The sequence below is a fragment of the Lactuca serriola genome, chromosome 8 (assembly GCF_051521515.1).
Source record: "Lactuca serriola cultivar US96UC23 chromosome 8, Lser_US96UC23_V15, whole genome shotgun sequence".
Taxonomy (NCBI): domain Eukaryota; kingdom Viridiplantae; phylum Streptophyta; class Magnoliopsida; order Asterales; family Asteraceae; genus Lactuca; species Lactuca serriola.
Window position 1 is genome coordinate 5,783,973 of NC_136415.1, and position 20,537 is coordinate 5,804,509.

Consider the following 20,537-nt stretch of genomic DNA (forward strand, 5'->3'; position numbering starts at 1 on the left):
AGCACACATCCTCGGAACACATCAGTAGCGAAAACCTCATGCTCGTTAGCTATAGAAACCCTCATAGGTCAACTCAATGCCTCACGTCGGATACTGATGTGATGACTAAAAGCTAAGGATATGAAGGATCGACTCGCACCCGAGTCAAATAACACTAAAGCTGGTACAAAAATAACAAGAAAATTACTGACCACGACATCAGGTGTTGCACGAACCTCCTCCGATGTCAACTGAAAAGCTCTACCACTAGCTCTCGGAACCTCGGCCTTCACCGGCCGACTATCAGTAGCATGCAAAGCAGCAGGTGCAGATCCTTGTGCTAATCCCTAACGAAGTTGGGGACACTCAGCCTTCCGGTGGTCGGTCTGGTTACAGTGGAAGGAAACTGCAAACCCCCTGGGGCAATCTTTCACCATATGCCCCTCCTTGCCACATTTGTAGCAAATCCCCGCTCGGAACAACCCCTCGTGACTCTTGCCGCACTTTCCACAAGTGCGACCCTTCTGGCCCCTAGTCCTCGAATCAGCGGGCTTAGCCCGCTTCGCTGTCGGCTGCGACTGCGACTACGCCATCCTTCGGTCTCTCCCCTGAGACTCCGCATCCTCCCTGGCCTGAGTCTCCAGCTCGATCTCCATCATCCTGCCATTTTCCTGAAGCTCAACAAATGTCTGATGAGACGAGTTCACCACAAACTCTCGAATATCCCTCCTCAGAATGCTCAAATATCGGCTCATGCACGCCTGCTCAGTCAACACATGCTCAAGGCAGAACAACACCCTCTCGTGAAACATCTGTGTAATCTCAGTCACCGACTATGTCTTCTGCTTGAGAGACAGAAACTCTTGGGCCAACCGTTCCCTCTTCACCGAGGGAACAAACTCATCTCGGAACATCACAATAAACCTGTCCCAAGTCACTGCAGCGTGCTCTGCAGGAGTAAAACTGTCCATCACAAACTTCCACCATTCCTTCGCTTCCAAGCGAAGCTGGTTCAGTGCAAACCGTACCCTCAAATGTTCTGGGCATGAACAGGTGTAGAAACACCCCTCGATATCAGAGATCCATCTCATCGCAGCAATTGGATCTTGAGTCACATCAAACTCTGGTGGCTTCGTGTTGTTGAACTCGCGGTACAGCAACGAGTCACCTCCCTATAGCCTGGCAGCAGCGACAACTGCGGTGGTTGCAGCAGAAGCCGCCTTAGAAACTGCAGCATATTGCTCATCAAACGTCTCGATCAATATGGTCTTAATAGACCCAAACGCTCATCAAACGTCTCGATCAATGTGGTCTTAATAGACCCAAACATCTTCGGAATAGCCTCTCGTATGGTTGCGGCCACTTCGTCGTGAATCATCCTGCGAATCTCATCATCGGTCACTCCACTGATCTCTAGGGTGTGGCGTGTACCCACCATGATGTCTCTGAAACACAATACAAAATCATCAGAGACTCGCTCGAGCATACTCACACTCGACTACTCATCCCTACTTTCTCCTTAGCATCCTAAGGATTCTTACTTGGATTGCATACAAACCAGGTGCTTTCAGTAGTACGGGCTCAATACTACCTTCCACACCCCACCTGTAGTCACCCCAAGTCCTCCTCTTAGGATTCTAATTCACAAATACTCTATATCTCATGAATCATAGACTACTCTCTCAGAAGACCCCTCTCAATCTCATCTAGGTATCTCTTCCTAAATTATCTCCCGACTCAGAACTCAGCACATACTCAGAGCAAATAACAGATAACACTGATCAAAAGCATCTCCTAGGCTAAGGCATCACAAATCAGGAAACTCTAGCCCTAGAATATGAAATACCTAGCCTACTCTCTAGCATGCAATTCTAATTGAAATATCGCATAAATATCTCATAACACAAAAGTAAGGGTATTTTGGGAAATCACCGTTCGGGCTCTGGCTGATTGTACACACCACTCGAACTCGTTTTCTCTTAAAACTCTTTCTCGTTTTAGAAAAATCATTTCTTTTGAAAAATTTTCTCAAATCCTCAGTTTGAGTCCAAATACACCCGGAGATGCATCTGAATCCCTCAAACCAAGGCTCTGATACCAACTTGTAACAACATAAACTTTCAAACCAATTTTTTTCAATTTAAAAACACATTTATCTCAATAATAAAATCACAAAATGTCACAATGTCAAATCATCAAATCTCATATCCAAAAACTATATATATCAAAACTCCAGGATCATAGTGAGAAGACTCACCTCGTAATCTAGCAAGTAAAAGTCTCATACTGAGAAATGTCGAAATAGTCTCCGCCTAACACATAGGATAATTATCTCTAATTAATACTCTACTCATACTCAAATACACCAAAGGTTGTTCTCTCTTTCTCTCTAACTCTTGGAATGGGTAAAACATCATTTTACCCCTCCATGGTCTTCATTACTCATGTTGACCAAACCCTAAAGTCAACAAAAGTCAAAATCAAGTCAACAGTCCAGGTTTGACCTGAATCGCTGAGTGCACTCATGTGACTTGTCGAGTCCACTCGTTCCTCAGAAGTCTCGTGAAGGTCCAGCTCGTTGAGTTAACCCCTAACTCGCCGAGCTATATCATGGCCAGCTCATCGGGATAAACCCTAATTGACTCGTCAAGTCGGCTCATCGACTCGGCGAGTCCATTTAGACCCGTGTCACAATCCGACGATTTCAAGGCGGAAAACCCTCTCACACTCTAGATCTAAGCTCTCAAGGCTCGTTTATCACGTAAAGCCACAAACTTTACATTCATGCATGGCACTTAGGGCTTGAAATGCCAAAAACATGCTTTATTAAGGGTTTTTATTCAAAGGCTCTATTATGGATGAATAAAGCAAGGACCTTTGGACTCTAGGGGCCTCACAAGGTACAAATCTGATGTCCAAATCTCTATATGTGCTTAATACAGTCAATGCCCTAATATTAGATGGAAAAGAAGCCCTAAACTCCAATAATATGAGATCTACCCAAACTAATGAGAAAAGTATAAACTTTATACCTTTTATAGAAGCTCTTGGATAAATAGCAATAGATCTAACATCCTCCTCTCATTCCTTGCTTGAAATCCTTCTATTCTCTTCCAAAGATGCACCGAGATACTCAATATTAGCTCAACACTCTCTCTATTATCTCAAAGGGAAATTAGGGTTTCTCTCAGTGAAGGTAAGTAGTTGATGAGCCGCAAATGAGGCTATAAGTGCCCTTAAATAGGCCCCAAACCCGGGGATTTAGGGTTTCACTTCACAGCGTCTACTTGGTGAGTCGAATCTCTGACTCGTCGACTAGATCATTAATCCCACCTGGCACAACACAACTCTACTCGACGAGTTGTAGCACTAACTCATCGAGTTGCTCAACAGTCCTCAAAAATAAATAAACAATATACATGTAAGTCTGGATGTTACAATTGGACACAGCGGGCTTTTCACCACTGCCCCTGGTGTCATTGGGATATCGTCTGCCACTGTTGCTTTCTGGGTTTACTCCGTGGGTGTATTGTTCTAAAGATATGCCCGGATGGCAACAAATGTTGTGATATGTTGGATATGGTTGAGTCGAGATTGTAGGTGAGATCTATGCCGATTTCTTCTCCTGATATCACAGTGCAAAAGAGAGAGAGGTGACTGTTAGTCGACGTCCGGGAGGAGATCCCGGGACGAAGCTCCGACGATCAAGTTAGTATGAGATCTGAGAGATTGTAGTAGATTAAAAGAAAAAGAGAATTATGTACCCTTCTTCGTGAGGAAGAAAGGTCCTTTTAAACCTGTTCGAGAAGTGTGTACCTCAACTGATTCTGTTGAGCATTCCCTCGTGAGGTGCGACATGATGAACCCATATTGGAGGGTCCTCCGTCACGTCTTTTGCCTCATTCCGTCATTTGCTAGAACGAGATCTTTTAATTGTTATGAAGAACGTGGCTATCGTCTAATGGGCAAGTGAGACTCTCTGATTGGTCCCACGTTTTTTGGGACATAACTTCCTGGAGAAGGGATTAAGGCGCGGCTCTGCACCTTAACCGCCATATCAGTGATCTTCGCATTGGCAAAGGCCCGGACTTGGGTTTAGAATGGGTTTTGACCAGGCTAATCCCGGTTTTAGTTTGACTTCTCCTTTTTTGACGTTCTCCCTGAGGTATACATTAACACTTGGACTCTGCCATGGCGTGGTAGAATGCTTTCCATGGCTTGGTGGCTGATTTTAAACATGAATGTATTGGATGCCACGATGTGGTCATGGATTGGTCATGTCGTGGAGGTTGGCTGAAGTTGACTTTGACCATTGACTTTTTGAGATAGTTTGACTTTTTATCAAGGGCTGGTTTTAGAAGATATACTAAAGGTTTACCTTGTATGTTATCGTAGGAGGTGTGCACAGTGCTTTCCGACTGTGTGAGCTTGATAGTTGTTGACTACGTCCGTGAGGTGAGTCTTCTTACTATAATATGTAGGTTGCTAGATTGTCTTTGTAACTCTGGCATGAAATATTATGGTTGGATCATAGCACCTATAGGAAATACTATGGTTGGACCACATCACTTGTTTGTCTTTGTGACTTGCGTGGAAGACCATGTTTGGATCATGGCAGGAAATTAAGACTACAGTTCGGTTGTAGCAACGGAAGTGATTGTAAGACTATGGTTGGATCATAGCATTCACACGATTTGAAATATACCCCTAGGGGTTGGACCCACTTATATGTATGGTGTGTGGTATCTTGGGGAACTCACTAAGATCTGTTCTTACGGTTTTATGTTTAAAAAATATAAAAATTTTACCTAGTATTTTTAGGACGTTATGATATGTATTTTAAGTACTAATTTTAAAACCAACTAATCTAAACTAACTTATACGCGATAGGCAGTGTACCTAATCGATTAATAGGTAGTTCAGGTAAGTCGAATATTGAACACAGGGAACGGAAATAACAACTAAAATACCTACTAAGGTTATCTAAGTTGATGTGACATCAGCTCCGATCACCTGCTTTGAGGATGTGCTTCTACGTCGGAGACAGATCTACGAGGTCACAACAGACAAGCCTGTTAGAGCCGCCCGAGGGACTGTGCCCCGGGAGCGGGCTCCGATGGTCAAGTTAGATCATCTAGTAGATCTGAGACAGTTCTCTTTAGCTAGAGAGAACCATCTTGGTGTTGGTGGTGGTGTATGGTGGCTGACATCGGCGGGTGGCGGCTGAGCCACCCGGCCGGAGTATAGGGCGGCTGAGCCCAAAAAGAAGATCCCCCTCCATGGAGGAGATACTATTCATTATATAGGGGACAATTAGTTCAAGAGGAATTAGGTCAGGCCTTGGGCCAGCCCAATTCATGCCTAGCTAGCAAGTCTACTAGCCTAGGGAACTTGTTGATGTATCCCATCAGGAATACGTTAGGCGTAACGGAACCGTCGATTTTATAGACGTCCTGGGAAAATGTCGGTGTATGCCTAACGCTGCATCCTTGCCCTTGCCCTTCGCAACCCCGTGTATGTTCCTTGGCGCCCAAGCGCCAGGACCATTGCCAAGACAAAATAGTACCAGTCGTCCCCCATAGCGACAGGTGTAACGCTCTGGATGTTGATCCCCTGGCAAGTCTGCACCAATAACAAACAGCCACTTATGGAGCACGATCCACCAATCGGAAGTCGTCTGTCCCTTCCAAGCCTGAAAAGGTAGAAGATATAGTCAGGGTTCTGTTCCCCCGACTCCAGGTATAAAAAGTCCCATTTTCCTCTAAAAGAAGGGACCAACACTCAACATTAACCTTTTATTTACACACTTTATCACCCTTTAATCAAAACCTAGAGCTGACTTGATCATCGGAGCATTGTTACAGGACTTCCTCCCAAACGACGATTGACGGTCTTGTTTCCTTTGTTGTGATTATCAGGCCCCTTTCTCCACCCCTCATGAAGCAGGAGACGAGTCGGAGACATATCACAACACTTGGCTTTATTTTCTATTTTCATGTGTGTGTGATAGTGTTTCCACTACATTGTACCCTGCCCGATTCCTAACAACTGGTATCAGAGCGAGGTTTCAAAGTTTGGAGGGTATTGTACGATTGTCATATTTGTAAATTTTTTTTGGTTGTTAAAATTCAAGAATTGTTGTTTCGGCTTTGCCATCGCCGTTGTTTTTTCTTGGTTTGGGAGGCACGATCGGGTTTTCTGTCACACACGAATTCATTGAACGAAACGAACATATCGGCTGTCAAATTCAAGCCTATGCCATTGTTATCTCTATTTCACTATCTCGAGTTGTCTCTTGTTTTGTTATAATGGCTGAAGACAAGGCTGTAATCGAGAAGTCCAATGGTTCTGATTTTATTTGGTGGAAATTTTAAGTAGAAGCATTGCTATGTCAGAAAGACTTGGATGTGGTACTTGGGGACAAGTTGGAGAAAATGGAAAAAATTGATGAAGATGTGTGGAACTCAAAGGACAAGAAAGCTGGGGAGGTTATTACATTGTCGCGGTCAAAGAGCGATGTTTTCAACATTATAAATGAAACCATGACGAGTGGTACGATGGGTGCTCTGTTAAACATGTATGAGAAACCGCCGACAACTAACAAGGTGTTCTTGATGAGGGAGTTGCTCACTACAAGGATGAATGAAGAAATTTTATTTACGATTCACATTAACAATCTAAATTCAATTCTATGCAGATTATCATCTGTGGGAATTAATTTTGATGATGAGATTCAAGTTGCACTACTGCTAACTTCACTATCTGATAGTTGGTCTGGAACAGTTACTGTTGTTACTAGTTTTGTGGGAGCAAGTGTTATGACTTTTGAAGGGGTTATAGATTTGTTTCTGGGTGAGGATATCAGATGCAAGAATCAAGGTGAATCATCTTCTTTTGGGTTATTGAATATGGAAAGAGGTAGACAGAATAACAGGAACAGTGGGAGCAATGGGAGTCGGGGAAAGAGTTCGTCTAGAACATGGAAGAATGTGAAGTGCTGGAACTGCCAAGAGGTGGTACGTGTTAAGAGTCAATATCCAAATCCAAAGAAAGGATTGAACATTGCTGGTTCTAAGAATGTTTCTAAATATGATACATTGTTACTTAGTATGGAAAGTAGTGTGGACTCTTGGGTCGTGGATTCATGGGCTTCGTTTCAAGCTATGGACAAAGGGGAAACAATGGTGAATCTGAAACACAGAGATTTTAGAAAGTTACGTCTGGAAAATGATGAGATACTTAAGGTAACGGGCATGGGAGATATTGATTTGGTTACTTCATTGGGAACTACATTGAACCTGAAGAATGTTGGGGTGATTCTGGATCTGAAAAAGAAATTAATTTATGTTGGTCAGTTGGATGAATAACGACTGGAAGTAAGGTTTGGTGGTGGTAAATAGAGGGTGGTCAATGGTAATATGGTGATTGTTCGTGGTATGAAGTTTGGATCATTGTATATGGTTGAGGTACCTGCTGAGGGATGTATGGTCGTCCCAGTTAAGCATGACAAAATCTGGTTGGCTAAATATACGGCTAAGAGAGTTCATTTTGCAAACATGAAGTTTAGAGCCAAAGGGACGTTAGCTGAACGAGTTCAAAAGTCTATACCATTCAGGGGATTTTGTGACAGTAGGAGCACGGGGCGTGTTCGTAGTATAGTTACAAAGAGTCTTTGGGTTTTGAAGACTAGGACCAAAAAATTCTCTCCTATTGAATGTTTGCAAAGTATGGAGAGTGTTAGTGGTCCTCGGTGCATCTTTGGAACTGGTGGGATGTCCAAATCAGTTAAGACATGGATCGGTCGGTGGCTGGATTAGCCATGGCTGAGTTGGAGCTCATGGGAGCTTGAGAGCTTTAACTGACCCTGCTAGTACTTGATGATAAGGGTCGACTGCAACTAAGGGAATTTTGATTGGGTTTTAGCTTGTTCTTGGGAACAGGAAGCTTGGAAGGCCTGTTTGGTTTGAAGGTTACTGAAGATTACTAGATTTACTGTGTTGTTCAAACCACTAAGTGGGAGATTGTTGGGTTTGGTGGCAGACAAAGAATATGGGAGACAAAGAAAGTGGTTGATGTAAAGTTGGTCAAAAGCAAAAAGCAAGCAACCAAAATTATGGAATCCATTTGGGTTTTGTCTTCCCACTATAATTTCATCATTTTTTGACATTACTCTATATATCTCGTATCTATATATAGATATAATCACAATAGACACTGTATTGCACTTGTGAGCAACAATAGTGTATTGTAATTTGTAATCTTCTTATTAGTAATAATAAGAAACCTAGTTGCAGCCCGTGGATGTAGGGTTTACACTTTACACCGAATCTGAACCACGTAAAATCCTTGTGCTATCTTTTGCTTTATTTTATGCTTTCGTGTGTGAGTGTGATATTGTTTCCGCTGCGTTATACCCTGCCTAATTCCTTACAATTTTTGTCCGATGTGTTCTTCAGTGTGTTGTACCATAATATATTTTCTCTTACCAAATGTTTGACCAGATTTTGCTTAAATATGTCACTTAGTTGAAAACCGTCACAAGACAATTGTAACATTCAAAAACTGACACAAAACGAACTTTTAACCACTGGATAATTAGTTTAACCGACGGATGTCCACCAACAGTCAAACCTAACACTAAACATTTATTTTAACTATTAGATATAACATCGAACAGATAGGTAAAAAACCGAACTGCACTAATTCCGATGCAAGTTAGTTGCGATGCATGGTTGCGACACAAGTTCCTTGTGATCGTTTCGAAATGGGTCGTTCTGATGCGATCCTATATGTATCATTCTGATGCGATCCATCAAGGATTGTTCCAATGCGATCGCAAGTGAACAAGAACTCCCAATCCAATGTGAAATTTTTGGTGCTTTGTGTTCCAACGAGTTGTGAACGATCGCAATTGAACAGTAACCACTTTTGTTGCGAATATGCATCCACATCACAATTAGGTTCGAGATCAATTTCGTTCCGAAATCAATTTTGGACCGAGACCAATTTCACTCCGAAAGCAATTCAATTCCGAAGTCATTTTTGGTCTGATGCCAATTACATTCTGAGATCAATTTTAGTTCCAATATCAATTTCACTTTGCCCTTACTTAAAATCTTGTATAAACTTAAACAAATGTGTACTCCACACTTTCCTTACTTATTTAATATTCATCAAGATTGTTTTGGTCAACAAGTCAATCATTTACACTTATCTACAATTACTGAAACAATTCACCAACATGTCATAATTCATTAAATCTACCTAAACTAAGAAACGGTTTGCGTAAGCACAACATCGACATAAAATGAAAAAAAATGTAAATTCACGCCTAATTTGTGAAATCTACGATATTCATGAAAAAGCGTGTCAAAAGATTCAAATGATACTTCTAAATATCACACCGCAACTAAAATTAACCGAAAAACTACTACACCTAGGAATGAGCAAAAATTGCACCGCAACTAAAATTAACCGAAAAAACCGCATAAACCGCAACCGTAATGAAAACTAATAGTTTATTTTATTTTTTTAACGACCAAAAATTTCAACCAATTTAAAAATTTTCGAAAACAACCCGATTCCATTAAAGTTATTACAAAAAAGTTTTCAATACAATTTATTTTAAGCATTCCCAGAATCTCATCACAATACAAACACGAGGAGCGGTACGATCACGTCTTCGCCTTGCCACGGTCTCCTGAAGAACCTGAAAAACATTAAACCACAACTGTAAGCCCGAAAGTGTAGTGAGATATCCCCAAAATACCAACCACATATACCATACACGCATAACATGTCATAACATATCCGATCACAGAACAGCCATGCACTTCGGGTCTACTGTGGGACTGGTCCGCCGCACCGGCCAACAGTCCACCTGGTCCACCCTACGAGTCTAACCACATACATCGAGTCTGCAGTGTGATTGGTCCGCCCGCACCGGGCCTTCAATCCACCTGGTCCACTCTCTGAGTCTACAGTATGACTGGTCCGCCCGCACCCGGCCTTCAGTCGGCCTGGTCCACTCTCCGAGCCTCTGCACGTCTGGTCCGCCCTCTTGGGGCCTACAGCCTATCCGGACCGCTCGCTGGGCCTTCGGGACAACCGGTCCGCCCTGGGTATCTTGGCCTACAGCACAAAGCAGGACCCGCCTCAACCCAACTCCAGTCCAAACAACCATGTGCACATATACATACAATCATATAGCAATTCACAGTAAACAAGCAGATCAAACAGATCACATAACATATCATCATCCTAACCAGGATATCGACCTAACTGGTCACTAGCATAGCATCACCCTATCTCTCAGGACACTGATCTCAATCATGTCTCTAACATATACCATCCTAGCTACCAAGATGCAAACATATCAAAGCAATAACATAACAACAACTACCCGGATCTCAATCCGACAAGGGCCGGCCTTGGTGCCTTAGACCCTGTTGATATAGTGAGGATAACTCACCTCGAAACTGCCGACTGAACAGATAACCCAAGCTGCTCCGATTACTGATACGACCTCCACCACTGGACAACCACCAAGGCATTGAACTCAAAACAATATCCAACAATTACCAAAATGCCCCTGGAAATCACTGGTCATCCCTTGGTCAAAGTCAACCCATGACTGACTCTACTCGCCGAGTCAACCCGATGACTCGCCGAGTCCCCAAGCTCAGAAATCCCCTAATCCGCGACTCAACTCGCCGAGTCCAAAAACTCTGAGTCCACTCACACACAACTCACCGAGTCATCCCTTGACCCACCGATTCACGGCTCAACCAGAAAAGATTGGGACTCTTCGACAAGACTCGCCGAGTCCAAGAACAGACTCGTCGAGTCTAAGGCTATCTTCAACCTACTCGCCGAGTTGTTCTTCCAACTCGTCGAGTCCTAGCCTATCTTCAAGCAACTCGTCAAGTCTACCCATGTGACTCGCCGAGTACCGTCGGTCTGAATCCATACAGAAGCATTTCAGGCCATGCAATTGATCTAAAACGTAGATCTAGCCTCCTACAACCCATCCATCACGTAAAGTGGCAAACTTTACGTGAATCCAAAGAGATCTAGGCCTTTTACACTCTAGGGCTAGGGTTTGGGACAAATAGCTCCTTCAAACACTCATCAACAGGGACTTTTATGCATTCAAGCCTTTCTCCATTCCAGATCTGAGGTAGCAACCTCAGATCTAACCTCTAACTCCAATACATCACAATATATGTTTCCCCATAAACCCCAAAATGATGCATCTATAAGAATACAGCCCAAGAACGAGATAATACCTCAAGAAAGAAGCCCCAACAGCAATTGAAACTCGAATCTAAGCAAAGCCCCTTGTTCCAAACCTCCTAACCTTCAAGATTTCCTCAATAATCACTTCTTCAAGCCTCCAAATGCACTTTGATCCTCTCACACATGGCAACTAGGGTTTCTGGACTTGAGGAAGAGTAAAGAGGCTGGGGGAATGGATGTTATGATCTTTATATAGGGCTCAACCCCGAGAATTAGGGTTTTCTCCACTCAGCGCCTACTCGCTGAGTCCAGCCGCCGACTCGCCGAGTTGGCCACTTAACACGCGACCCTACTCGCCGAGTCCACCCATGGACTCGCCGAGTTCCCTTTTTCAATTTACTCTTTTAACCCTTCAACTCTACTCTTGATATTTCAGGATGTTACAATTTTGTTCCTTTTATAGTTTATTTTAGTATTTTTCGCTCTTTTTATTAGTATTGCATTGTATATTCCTTATTTTCTTAATCATGGATTGTGTCGGGTACTTTCTATTTTGCATGAGGCATTTTGCAGGGTTTTGGAGCTCGTTACGGTTATGGATTAGCTTGGAGATGGGATTTGTGGGCTTTCGAGACACTATTGGGCTTTCTGGATCCATCAAAGAAGAATTGGGCTTAAAAAGTTGAAGACTTGGATGAAGTGGGCTTATGAAGATGGGTCTTGGATTCTTATTTTGGGCTTGGACTGTCCACATTTGAAGCTTGAAGATGATTGGCCAAATTTGAATCATGTGAGGTGTGCAGGGACCAAGAGAATATTGAGTAGTGGAGTGGTGTAGTGGAGAAAAAATAGTGAATAGCATTCCAGCATCATTTGCGATGGTGGACTCTCAGCCGCGCAACACTTGCGAGGCTACCCGCACAACTGCACACTTTTGGGCATTTTGGTCGTTTTGCTCACCATTTACTTTGGGGGTTAGGGCTAGCAGCACATTCTTCGGTTGGAGGCGATTTTTGGAGCTTGATACTCATTCTTCTCATCTTTCTAAGTAATTGGTAGTTTCTTGATGCAAATACACTTTTGTGATTGTTATTTTGTTGCCATGAGTGGCTAGTTTCTCTATTTTGGTTAATTTTGGCTAAAACCCTTGGATATTTGTGGGTTTTGAAGGTTTCATGCTTAATTGTCATTTATCTTATGTTTATGATTCTAGTTCACATTTCTTATGCTTGTTTAATACTTTGATCATGAGCTTGGTACTTAAATGAGCAATTGTTGGTTTATTTTTTTGGTTTAGCATTGAATAATTTAATTTACTTAGAACAAGGGCTTTATGATTGTAAAAATCATCTCTAGCTTATGAATCATAACTCCTTTATGTATGTGTAAGCATTGACATCCTCTAGAAATTGGGGATTCCTTCATTCTTAAGACTAATCAACTTCTTGGGATCAATTGCTTCAATTGAATCCTTGATTTTGATTAAGAAGATGTGTTGCGGGCTTCCCTAACCTCTATACTGCCTATGAGGAATCTCGGCATATCATGTTTCATGATTGCTATAACTAATTTGGGATGAATGATAAGCTTCATTTGAATCCTAATGATAAACACACAAATGTTCATTGTGTTGAATTACCTTGGTTGACCAATTCTCCCCAATATTTGAGCATCTCACCATCTTGCTTAATTGCAAGCTTTTTAGTTAATCAAGTCTTTTAGTTTTCAAGCAATCACAACCCCCCCCCCCCCCTTAGTTTAATTGTAGTTAGTTAGTTTTATTACACTAGTTCTATTGGATTGCATTGGTGATTGAATACAATCATTTCTCCGAGGATCAATGCCCCTTTTACCATTATATTATGTTTTATTTGCAAATAAAGGGTGTTATTTGCTTGGTGGACTTGACATCCCACCAAAAACCGATGGTTAGGTTTTCTATTTTTCCAAAACCACAAATTTGCAGTGTGGTGTTGTTATTAGTTTTCAAAAACCGCACCGCATCACATATATTATATACAATATTTTTTAGTAATTATTAATATATTAAATATTAAAAAAATAAAAAAAGAACTAAAAGTTAGTCTTTGAGCTGAGTGGGACTTTTCAATGGATTTTCTAATTCCCACCGTGTTTCTCTTTTTGCCCTAGCCTCTTTCACGACTCAGGCTTCTATCTCCTGCATGCTTAACGTGTTTGCAACCGGTTGAGCAAAACTGCCTCGTGCCTTCTGTTCTCCGACCTATTCTAACTCCAATCGATGAGATGACGATGATGCTCAACAAAAAGAGTGATGGAATTGCTTACCATGTAACTAACATGTTATATCTTTGCTTATATATATATATATATATATATATATATATATATATATATATATATATATATATATATATATATATATATATATGTTTTAATGGTTTTCTTAAATTTTGAAAGAGTTTTAATGACAAGTTTTATGAATGAAAGAATGATAAAATTCTAAAACACAAAAGTATTGTTTTTTTGTTATGTTTAATTTTAGAAAATTGTGAAATTTGACAGTTTTAAGATATTTATTGTTAATTATTAGTGATTTGACGATTTTAAGGTACTAGTTGTTTGTGATTTAAGTTAATTGTCTTATACCTTATTTATTACTACCTTCGTCCCAAATTGATAGTCCACTTTTGACGTTTGAAGTCTTTTTTTTTCAACTTTGAACTTTAATAGTTTTGATTTTGATGGATAATACTTGATGCAAAATATTTGGATGGATTATACTTTAAATGTTTTTTCATTTTTATAAGTTTTATCAAGTAATATATAACACAAATAAAAATATTTAAGATCAAAGTTGAAAAAAAAAAGACTTCAAAAATCAAAAGTGAACTATCATTTTAGGACGGAGGGAGTATTATTATTATTACAAATAATACGTTTAAACTCTTAAAACCGTTTGAACTTTTAACTGCGGTTAAAAACCACACAAAATAATTGCACCAAATTCATACGTCTAATAACCGAACCACAAAAAATAAAAAAAAAACAAAACCACAATACCGCACCGCAAAAATAACCGCCTAATCGCACAATTTTGAAAACGGATTAACCGCATTTATGGTTAATGGTGAGGTTTTTGTCAATAACCGCACCGAACCGTACCGTGCTCACTCCTAAATATATATTTAGTTCACCAAAGAATTACATCTTTTTCAAGTGAGTATATTAATAAAAACTTCAATGATTGTGGGAATACTTATCATACCATTTCAATTGATTGAAATTGGGATAATTTTAAGTACTCGACATCTCTTGAGCCTTGGAGGAATATAGAAAATCTTAGAATGGTTAGCAAGATAACTCTTAACTCCAATCATCCAATTTGTCATATCATATGCTTCTAAAAATGTGCATGCATCTACATAACTTATCTGCTCAATTATTGGGGATTTTATATACATTAAATGAGCATTACGCTTATTTCAAAATATAGAAAACATGTACATTTCATATCTCAACGTGATATTAACGTGTTATACTGGATTTTATCATCAAGACAAATACTAATAATTAAAGAGAAATTAAATATCCTCCTACCTTTTAATCCTACCAATCCTCCTACTCATTTAAATGATGACATGTTTCATATTAGTATCCTAAAATATCATTAAATGATCATTAAATGTGACACATGTTACCATTTCATAAGGTAGAAGGATATATATATGAACAAAAATAGGAAGATATTTAATTTCTCTTAATTAAAATTAATTTATAAAAGGAAATTTCCATCCACCAAAGGATAACGCACAATAAATATGCACTTCCCTAATGATAAATAATCCGATATAACATACAAGTGTGGATTTTTTTTATTTGATCTAAAATATAAGATACAATTACTACAAGGTTAATAAACTCATGGTAAGTTCCTATGTTGATATTATTATACTAAAAACAGAAATGTTTTATATATATTTTTTTAAATTCATTGTGTTCTCAAGGCTTTGATCCAATCTATTTCCAATCTGAAATCACCTGGGCCAGTTTGAGCACCAGGTACACCACCTTCAGCATTCACAGAGAATGACATTCCAACAACTCTTGATGGATTCATTTCTATATCCGCCTCAATTACATTCCCTCTCCATGTTGGAAGGTAATGCGCCAATGGAATCTGCAATTCCATTCCAAAGTTGTTCATCATTAACATCCCAAAATGTTTATCAAAATGTATCCGAAACTTGCCTTTGCAACAACCCAATCGTGTTTAGGCACAGACACAAAAGCTTGCCATGAATTATCTTCCATTTGTCCAGGCGAATTCACCCAATTTTCGGTATAAATCTGAAACAAGTTTATAAAAAAAGATTTATATCAAAATGTGTTTTACATATATTTTATACTACATGACAACTTACAGTGGATATATAACTCCTCCCATCTCCTCTAATTTTTAGTGCTATGGTATCGTAGGGGTCTAAATCGATAAACCCGTCAAACTATAGAAAGAAAGATTGTTAGAAAGATCAGGGGGTAAACGTGTAAATAACAAAAGTAAAAGGGTTGATGTTGACCTTTTTAGACCTCATTCCACAGAATCCACTCCGGCTAATATTCCATTTTGTACCATCGGTAACATCCAAAGAAAGATTCCCAGAGAATACTCCTATAATCATTTAAACATTTCAAGAATAATAAAAAAAAGTTTTTTTTTTTTTTATAAAATATATGTGAATTTTACTAACCAGTGCCACCACTCTGTTCATTTCCAGCATCAGTGATCTCCAATGCTGCTGATGATAAACCTGTAAAATAATAAATAGTGTAAAAGAATCTTTTTTTAATCATGATGTAATTAAAATAATACATTTATATAAAAGAAAAAATACGCACCTCCATATTCAGAATCTGAATATAAATGCCATTTTTTAAGCTCTTCTTTGGAATTAAAGTTGTATATAAATCTCTCACTAGGAGGAAACATGTCATCAACATTCCACGAAAGAGCTTCAAAACAAGAAACAAATAAAAAAAATAAGGTTACTTCGGGTATTATTAAAATTAAGAAGAAGTAGCAAGGTACTTTCATTTATTTTCGTAATATAGAATTCCACTTTCATTTCTTTCAAAGTAGAATGTTGTAATAGGAAGAAATGAAAGTAGGAGGCTATAAATATAATAAACCAAATATATTGCTATTATTTGCATTTTAGCCATTAATATTTAATATCAATATTTATTATTGTTAGTAGCAAACAAAGAGTGTGCATACCTCTTTTAGTGGCAGTTAAAGAAGCTTGCCATATTGCTCGGACTTTGGACATTTTTTTAGCTCCTTAAAAACCCTATGAATTTAAACAATTACAACAAATTTAAAGATGTTCATCATTGCATTGTAACATTTTATATTTTGGAATTTATTGTAGTACATATTATTTGGGTTAGAAACAAAATTGGGAAGTATTTGTGATGGAAGTGAAAATAATTTCACAATGTATTAGCAAACTTTTGGGAAATGGGAAGTATTTAGGGCATATTTGGTTTGAAAAAATGTTTTGAAAGGAATTGAAATTTGTTATGTGTTTTTGGTTGACATGCAATTGGATTGAATTCTTTGTTGTTTTCTGTTTGGTTTGCAAATTTTTCAAAGGCATTGGAATGGAAATTATGTAAATGACCAACCTACCCTTTGTCGATGAGAGGTTCTGCAATCTGGTCCTAGAAAATAATGAGCAAGTCACTTTCAATGGTAAAAATCAAGTTTAAAATGTAGAAATTATGAAATACCAAAAAACTCAATATGTTAAGGAAAATACAATGAGAAGCATTAAAAGTTATAAGTTCAACATTAGATTCGGATAAACTCAGCATTACCAAATCAGGTACCCAAACATTCATATGATAGAGACAATCCCATGGACTATTTGACAGAAATCATAAAAGGAACACAATTCCAAATGCTTTGAGTAAAAACGAAGGCTCAGATGTGATCTTTCTCTAGAGAATCATCAATCACTGAACTTTTCATCGACATCCCATCAAGCATTACCAAATCAGTTACCCAAACATTCATATGATAAACCCAAGAAATCGGTAATTGAAATCCCATGGACTATTTGACAGAAATCGGTATTTGACAGACTGGAAGAGGAGAAATCAGAAAGAAGGGCGAAGGCTGACCTACTCGCTGTCGACTTTGAAGCTGAGGTGTGTGGCCTGAAAATCCGATTACCGGCTGAAGACGACGGACCGAGAGGGATCGAGATGCTGCTTGCAGACCAACTCACGTCAGCTTAATCTGCGTCTGCGATGCGGGCGTAGTGAACGACAAGTCAAATAACCCTAAAACCATATATATATATATATATATATATATATATATATATATATATATATATATATATATATATATATATATATATATATATATATATCACTATTTCTAAAAATATATTGAATATAATAATATTATTTTTTTAAGACGTTCAAATCATTAAGCTAATAGTATAAGTAGTCATCAATAAAATAATATTAAATTTTAACCTGTGTTTTGAATCCTTATATTTCTCAACAAATTCTATCTCCTTCCCTGAATTTCGGATAATTCAAAATTTGAAACCATCGGAAAATACATGTTGATTCAAATATCCCTCCTGCAGATGGCTCTTTCTTAACATGTTTTTATTTTAATCCTTACTTGTAATTGATTTCATCATTTTTAACTTTTTGTATTTTTATCTTATAAATATATTGGGTGAAGGCTTTATTATATCAGGTTTGTTCCTAAAAAGGTTTTTACTATGTTTCTTTAATGTGTTGTCTTTGCAGGTTCAAAGAACTCAACCAAGAGGGCCAGTTAGAGCATTATATTATCATTAGTTTGTATATTTTGGCATCTTGTTTTTGCAATAAAGAACGGTTAAACACAAGATTTGACATGATTAAGGTAGTTTGTATATTTTTCATTTTGTTTAGTCTAAAAATGAAACATTTTTCATCACTGGTCCTTATAGTATCAAGTTTCATCACATGGACTTCCTAATTACGGTGATTATTGTCCTTATTATAAGGTTCTATATAGACTTTGTTCAATATTTTAAGGTTTCGAGAACCTAAATCAATATGAATCCTTGAATTACATACCATCGTTGAAAATGTTTTAATTTGTGACCAAACTTGGTTTAAAATCACAATGAACAAGTTGACACCTGAGTATTTTGGCATTCTCAAAGGCCTATTTATCGACTTTTGAATCACAATCTAAAGGTTTATTTTTATAAACTATTATTTATATATTTTAGCATTTTACTTAGTAGGACATTAAATTAATAAAGGAATTAAGGAAAACGAAAAAAAAAGAGGACAGATAAACAGTACAAGTAGTTTGGGTATGTATAAATGGAAGTAATAACCATTTAGGGGGTGCTTGGCAAAAAAGCTTATTGCTTATTAGTTTATTAGCTTATAAGTTAATAAGTAAATGTAGGGTAACTTATGAAAAAATGATGTATTAGAGGTTCCCCACCAGAATAAGTTATTTTAATCCAAACACTTTTTTTAACTTATAGTGATGTGGAACCTAATAAGTTGTTTTAAAAAAGCTTAGCCAAACACCCCCTTAATATGGTATGGTAATGCTCTTGAAAAATAGATGTCATTTAATATTCATTTCTCGAAGATATTTTTTTATTATTTTAAATAAATTACTAATTAAAAGATATTTTTTTAGTTATATAAAATTATAATCGCTAATTTAAATAAATATATGAAATATTATATCAACTATAATTTGTATTAATTTTATTCTAATGTTATTAATTTAATTTAACTAGAGTGAGAAATTTAAAATTTAAAATTTAAAATGAAGAAATAATAGATTGACAAGTGGTATGCATTAATTAGTGGCCTAATATGATGACACATGGCAAAAAATGAATAAAATATGTATTAATTAAGAGGCCTAATATGATGACACATGTCAAAAGGATATTAAAATTATTTTTTTACTAGTTTATAACCCGTGAGAACCACGGTTATAAAATTAATTAGACTTTTATAGTAAAAAATCAAAATTATTAATCATTTATTTTAAATAAATTACTAATTAAGAGATATTTTTATTAGTTATGTGGAATTATAATCGTTAATTCAAAAAAATATTTAAAATTAATTTTTATTATATATTAGACATTTTTTATTTGTGAATTAATGAAAACAATAATATAAAATTTAAAATTTAAAATTTAAAATTTAAAATAGAGAATAAATATATTGACAAACAACATTACATTAATGAGGAGGTCTAATAAATTTTAAATTGAGAACTAATAGATTAACAAATGGCAACACATTAATTAAGAGATCTAATATGGTGACACATGGCAAAATAGCTACTCTTTTATTAGTATAGGGATATTAGAATATATATATATATATATATATATATATATATATATATATATATATATATATAGGGTTAGGTTATTTTGTTTTCACTATCTATTGTGTGCATGTATGATTGATTCTGGACCAATCATTTGAGTTATTTTAAGAAAGTAATTAATGCATATTACATGTTGAAGATATAATGGATATTAATTACATCTTCAACATTTAATATGCATTAATTACTTTCTTCAAATAACTAAATGATTGGTCCAGAATTAATCATAATGCACACAATAGATAGTGAAAACATTTGAACTTAACTCTCTCTCTCTCTCTCTCTCTATATATATATATATATATATATATATATATATGTGTGTGTGTGTGTGTGTGTGTGTGTTCAAATATTTTAGCAACTATTATGCGCATGAATGCACCAATAAGAATTTAAAAATAATTTAATCATTAAATAAATTAAAAATGGTAAATTAGTAAATTAGTAAATCATGACTCTAAAATTATGGTAATTGAGATAAATGGGAGATTTGATTTTAAAATTGCCAAAATAAAAGGAGGAATAACGACCATATTCTGATCCGCTTCTTCACAATCCAACCTTAAATCACTAAAGTCATCGGCACTACCGAATTCCCAGTTGGGGACGATGTTGGTTGGCAAATCCCTGCAACAAACGAAACTGAACTCTACAATGTTTGGGCTTCCAGACGAAACTTCCATATCGGCGATACCCTCAGTCTGTTCAAGACTGAATTGGAATTGGAATTTGATTTTGTGTTTGTTCACAGGTTTTCGTTACAATAATGATTCAGTGGTTGTGGTTAAAAAAAATGGGGGTTCTACCATTTTCAATCAAAACCGAAGCCACATAACCATTTATGCTTTTTTTTTCTTCGATCGTATGGAAACCGAACACAAGAGGTATACCC

At 37.3% G+C, this 20,537-nt stretch overlaps 1 protein-coding gene across 4 annotated transcripts; it reads right to left on the bottom strand.

The window, feature by feature from the left end:
* Positions 1 to 15,048: 15,048 nt before the first annotated feature.
* LOC145070544 (NADH:ubiquinone oxidoreductase intermediate-associated protein 30) lies at positions 15,049 to 17,538 on the bottom strand. Of its 4 annotated transcripts, none has more exons than XM_079017484.1 (9): positions 17,383 to 17,538; positions 16,889 to 16,914; positions 16,475 to 16,547; positions 16,096 to 16,209; positions 15,948 to 16,007; positions 15,777 to 15,868; positions 15,621 to 15,701; positions 15,448 to 15,546; positions 15,049 to 15,376 (listed from the first exon to the last, which is right to left on the bottom strand). In XM_079017484.1, the coding sequence occupies exons 3-9, from the start codon at positions 16,524 to 16,526 to the stop codon at positions 15,188 to 15,190; spliced, it is 687 nt and encodes a 228-aa protein (XP_078873610.1). In that variant the 5' UTR covers positions 16,527 to 16,547; positions 16,889 to 16,914; positions 17,383 to 17,538; the 3' UTR covers positions 15,049 to 15,187. The 4 variants fall into 4 exon arrangements, with proteins under 4 accessions (XP_078873610.1, XP_078873607.1, XP_078873609.1 ...); XM_079017481.1 differs by having other exon boundaries at positions 16,889 to 16,920; XM_079017483.1 differs by having other exon boundaries at positions 16,885 to 16,920.
* Positions 17,539 to 20,537: the final 2,999 nt, after the last annotated feature.

Coding starts and splice junctions, on each gene's coding strand:
- LOC145070544 (XM_079017482.1), bottom strand. CDS start 16,526: ATGTCCAAAGTCCGAGCAATATGGCAAGCTTCTTTAACTGCCACTAAA. Junction 16,008..16,095: donor TTCAGATTCTGAATATGGAG/GTGCGTATTTTT, acceptor ATTATTTTACAG/GTTTATCATCAGCAGCATTG. Junction 15,702..15,776: donor GTGGAATGAGGTCTAAAAAG/GTCAACATCAAC, acceptor TTCTTTCTATAG/TTTGACGGGTTTATCGATTT.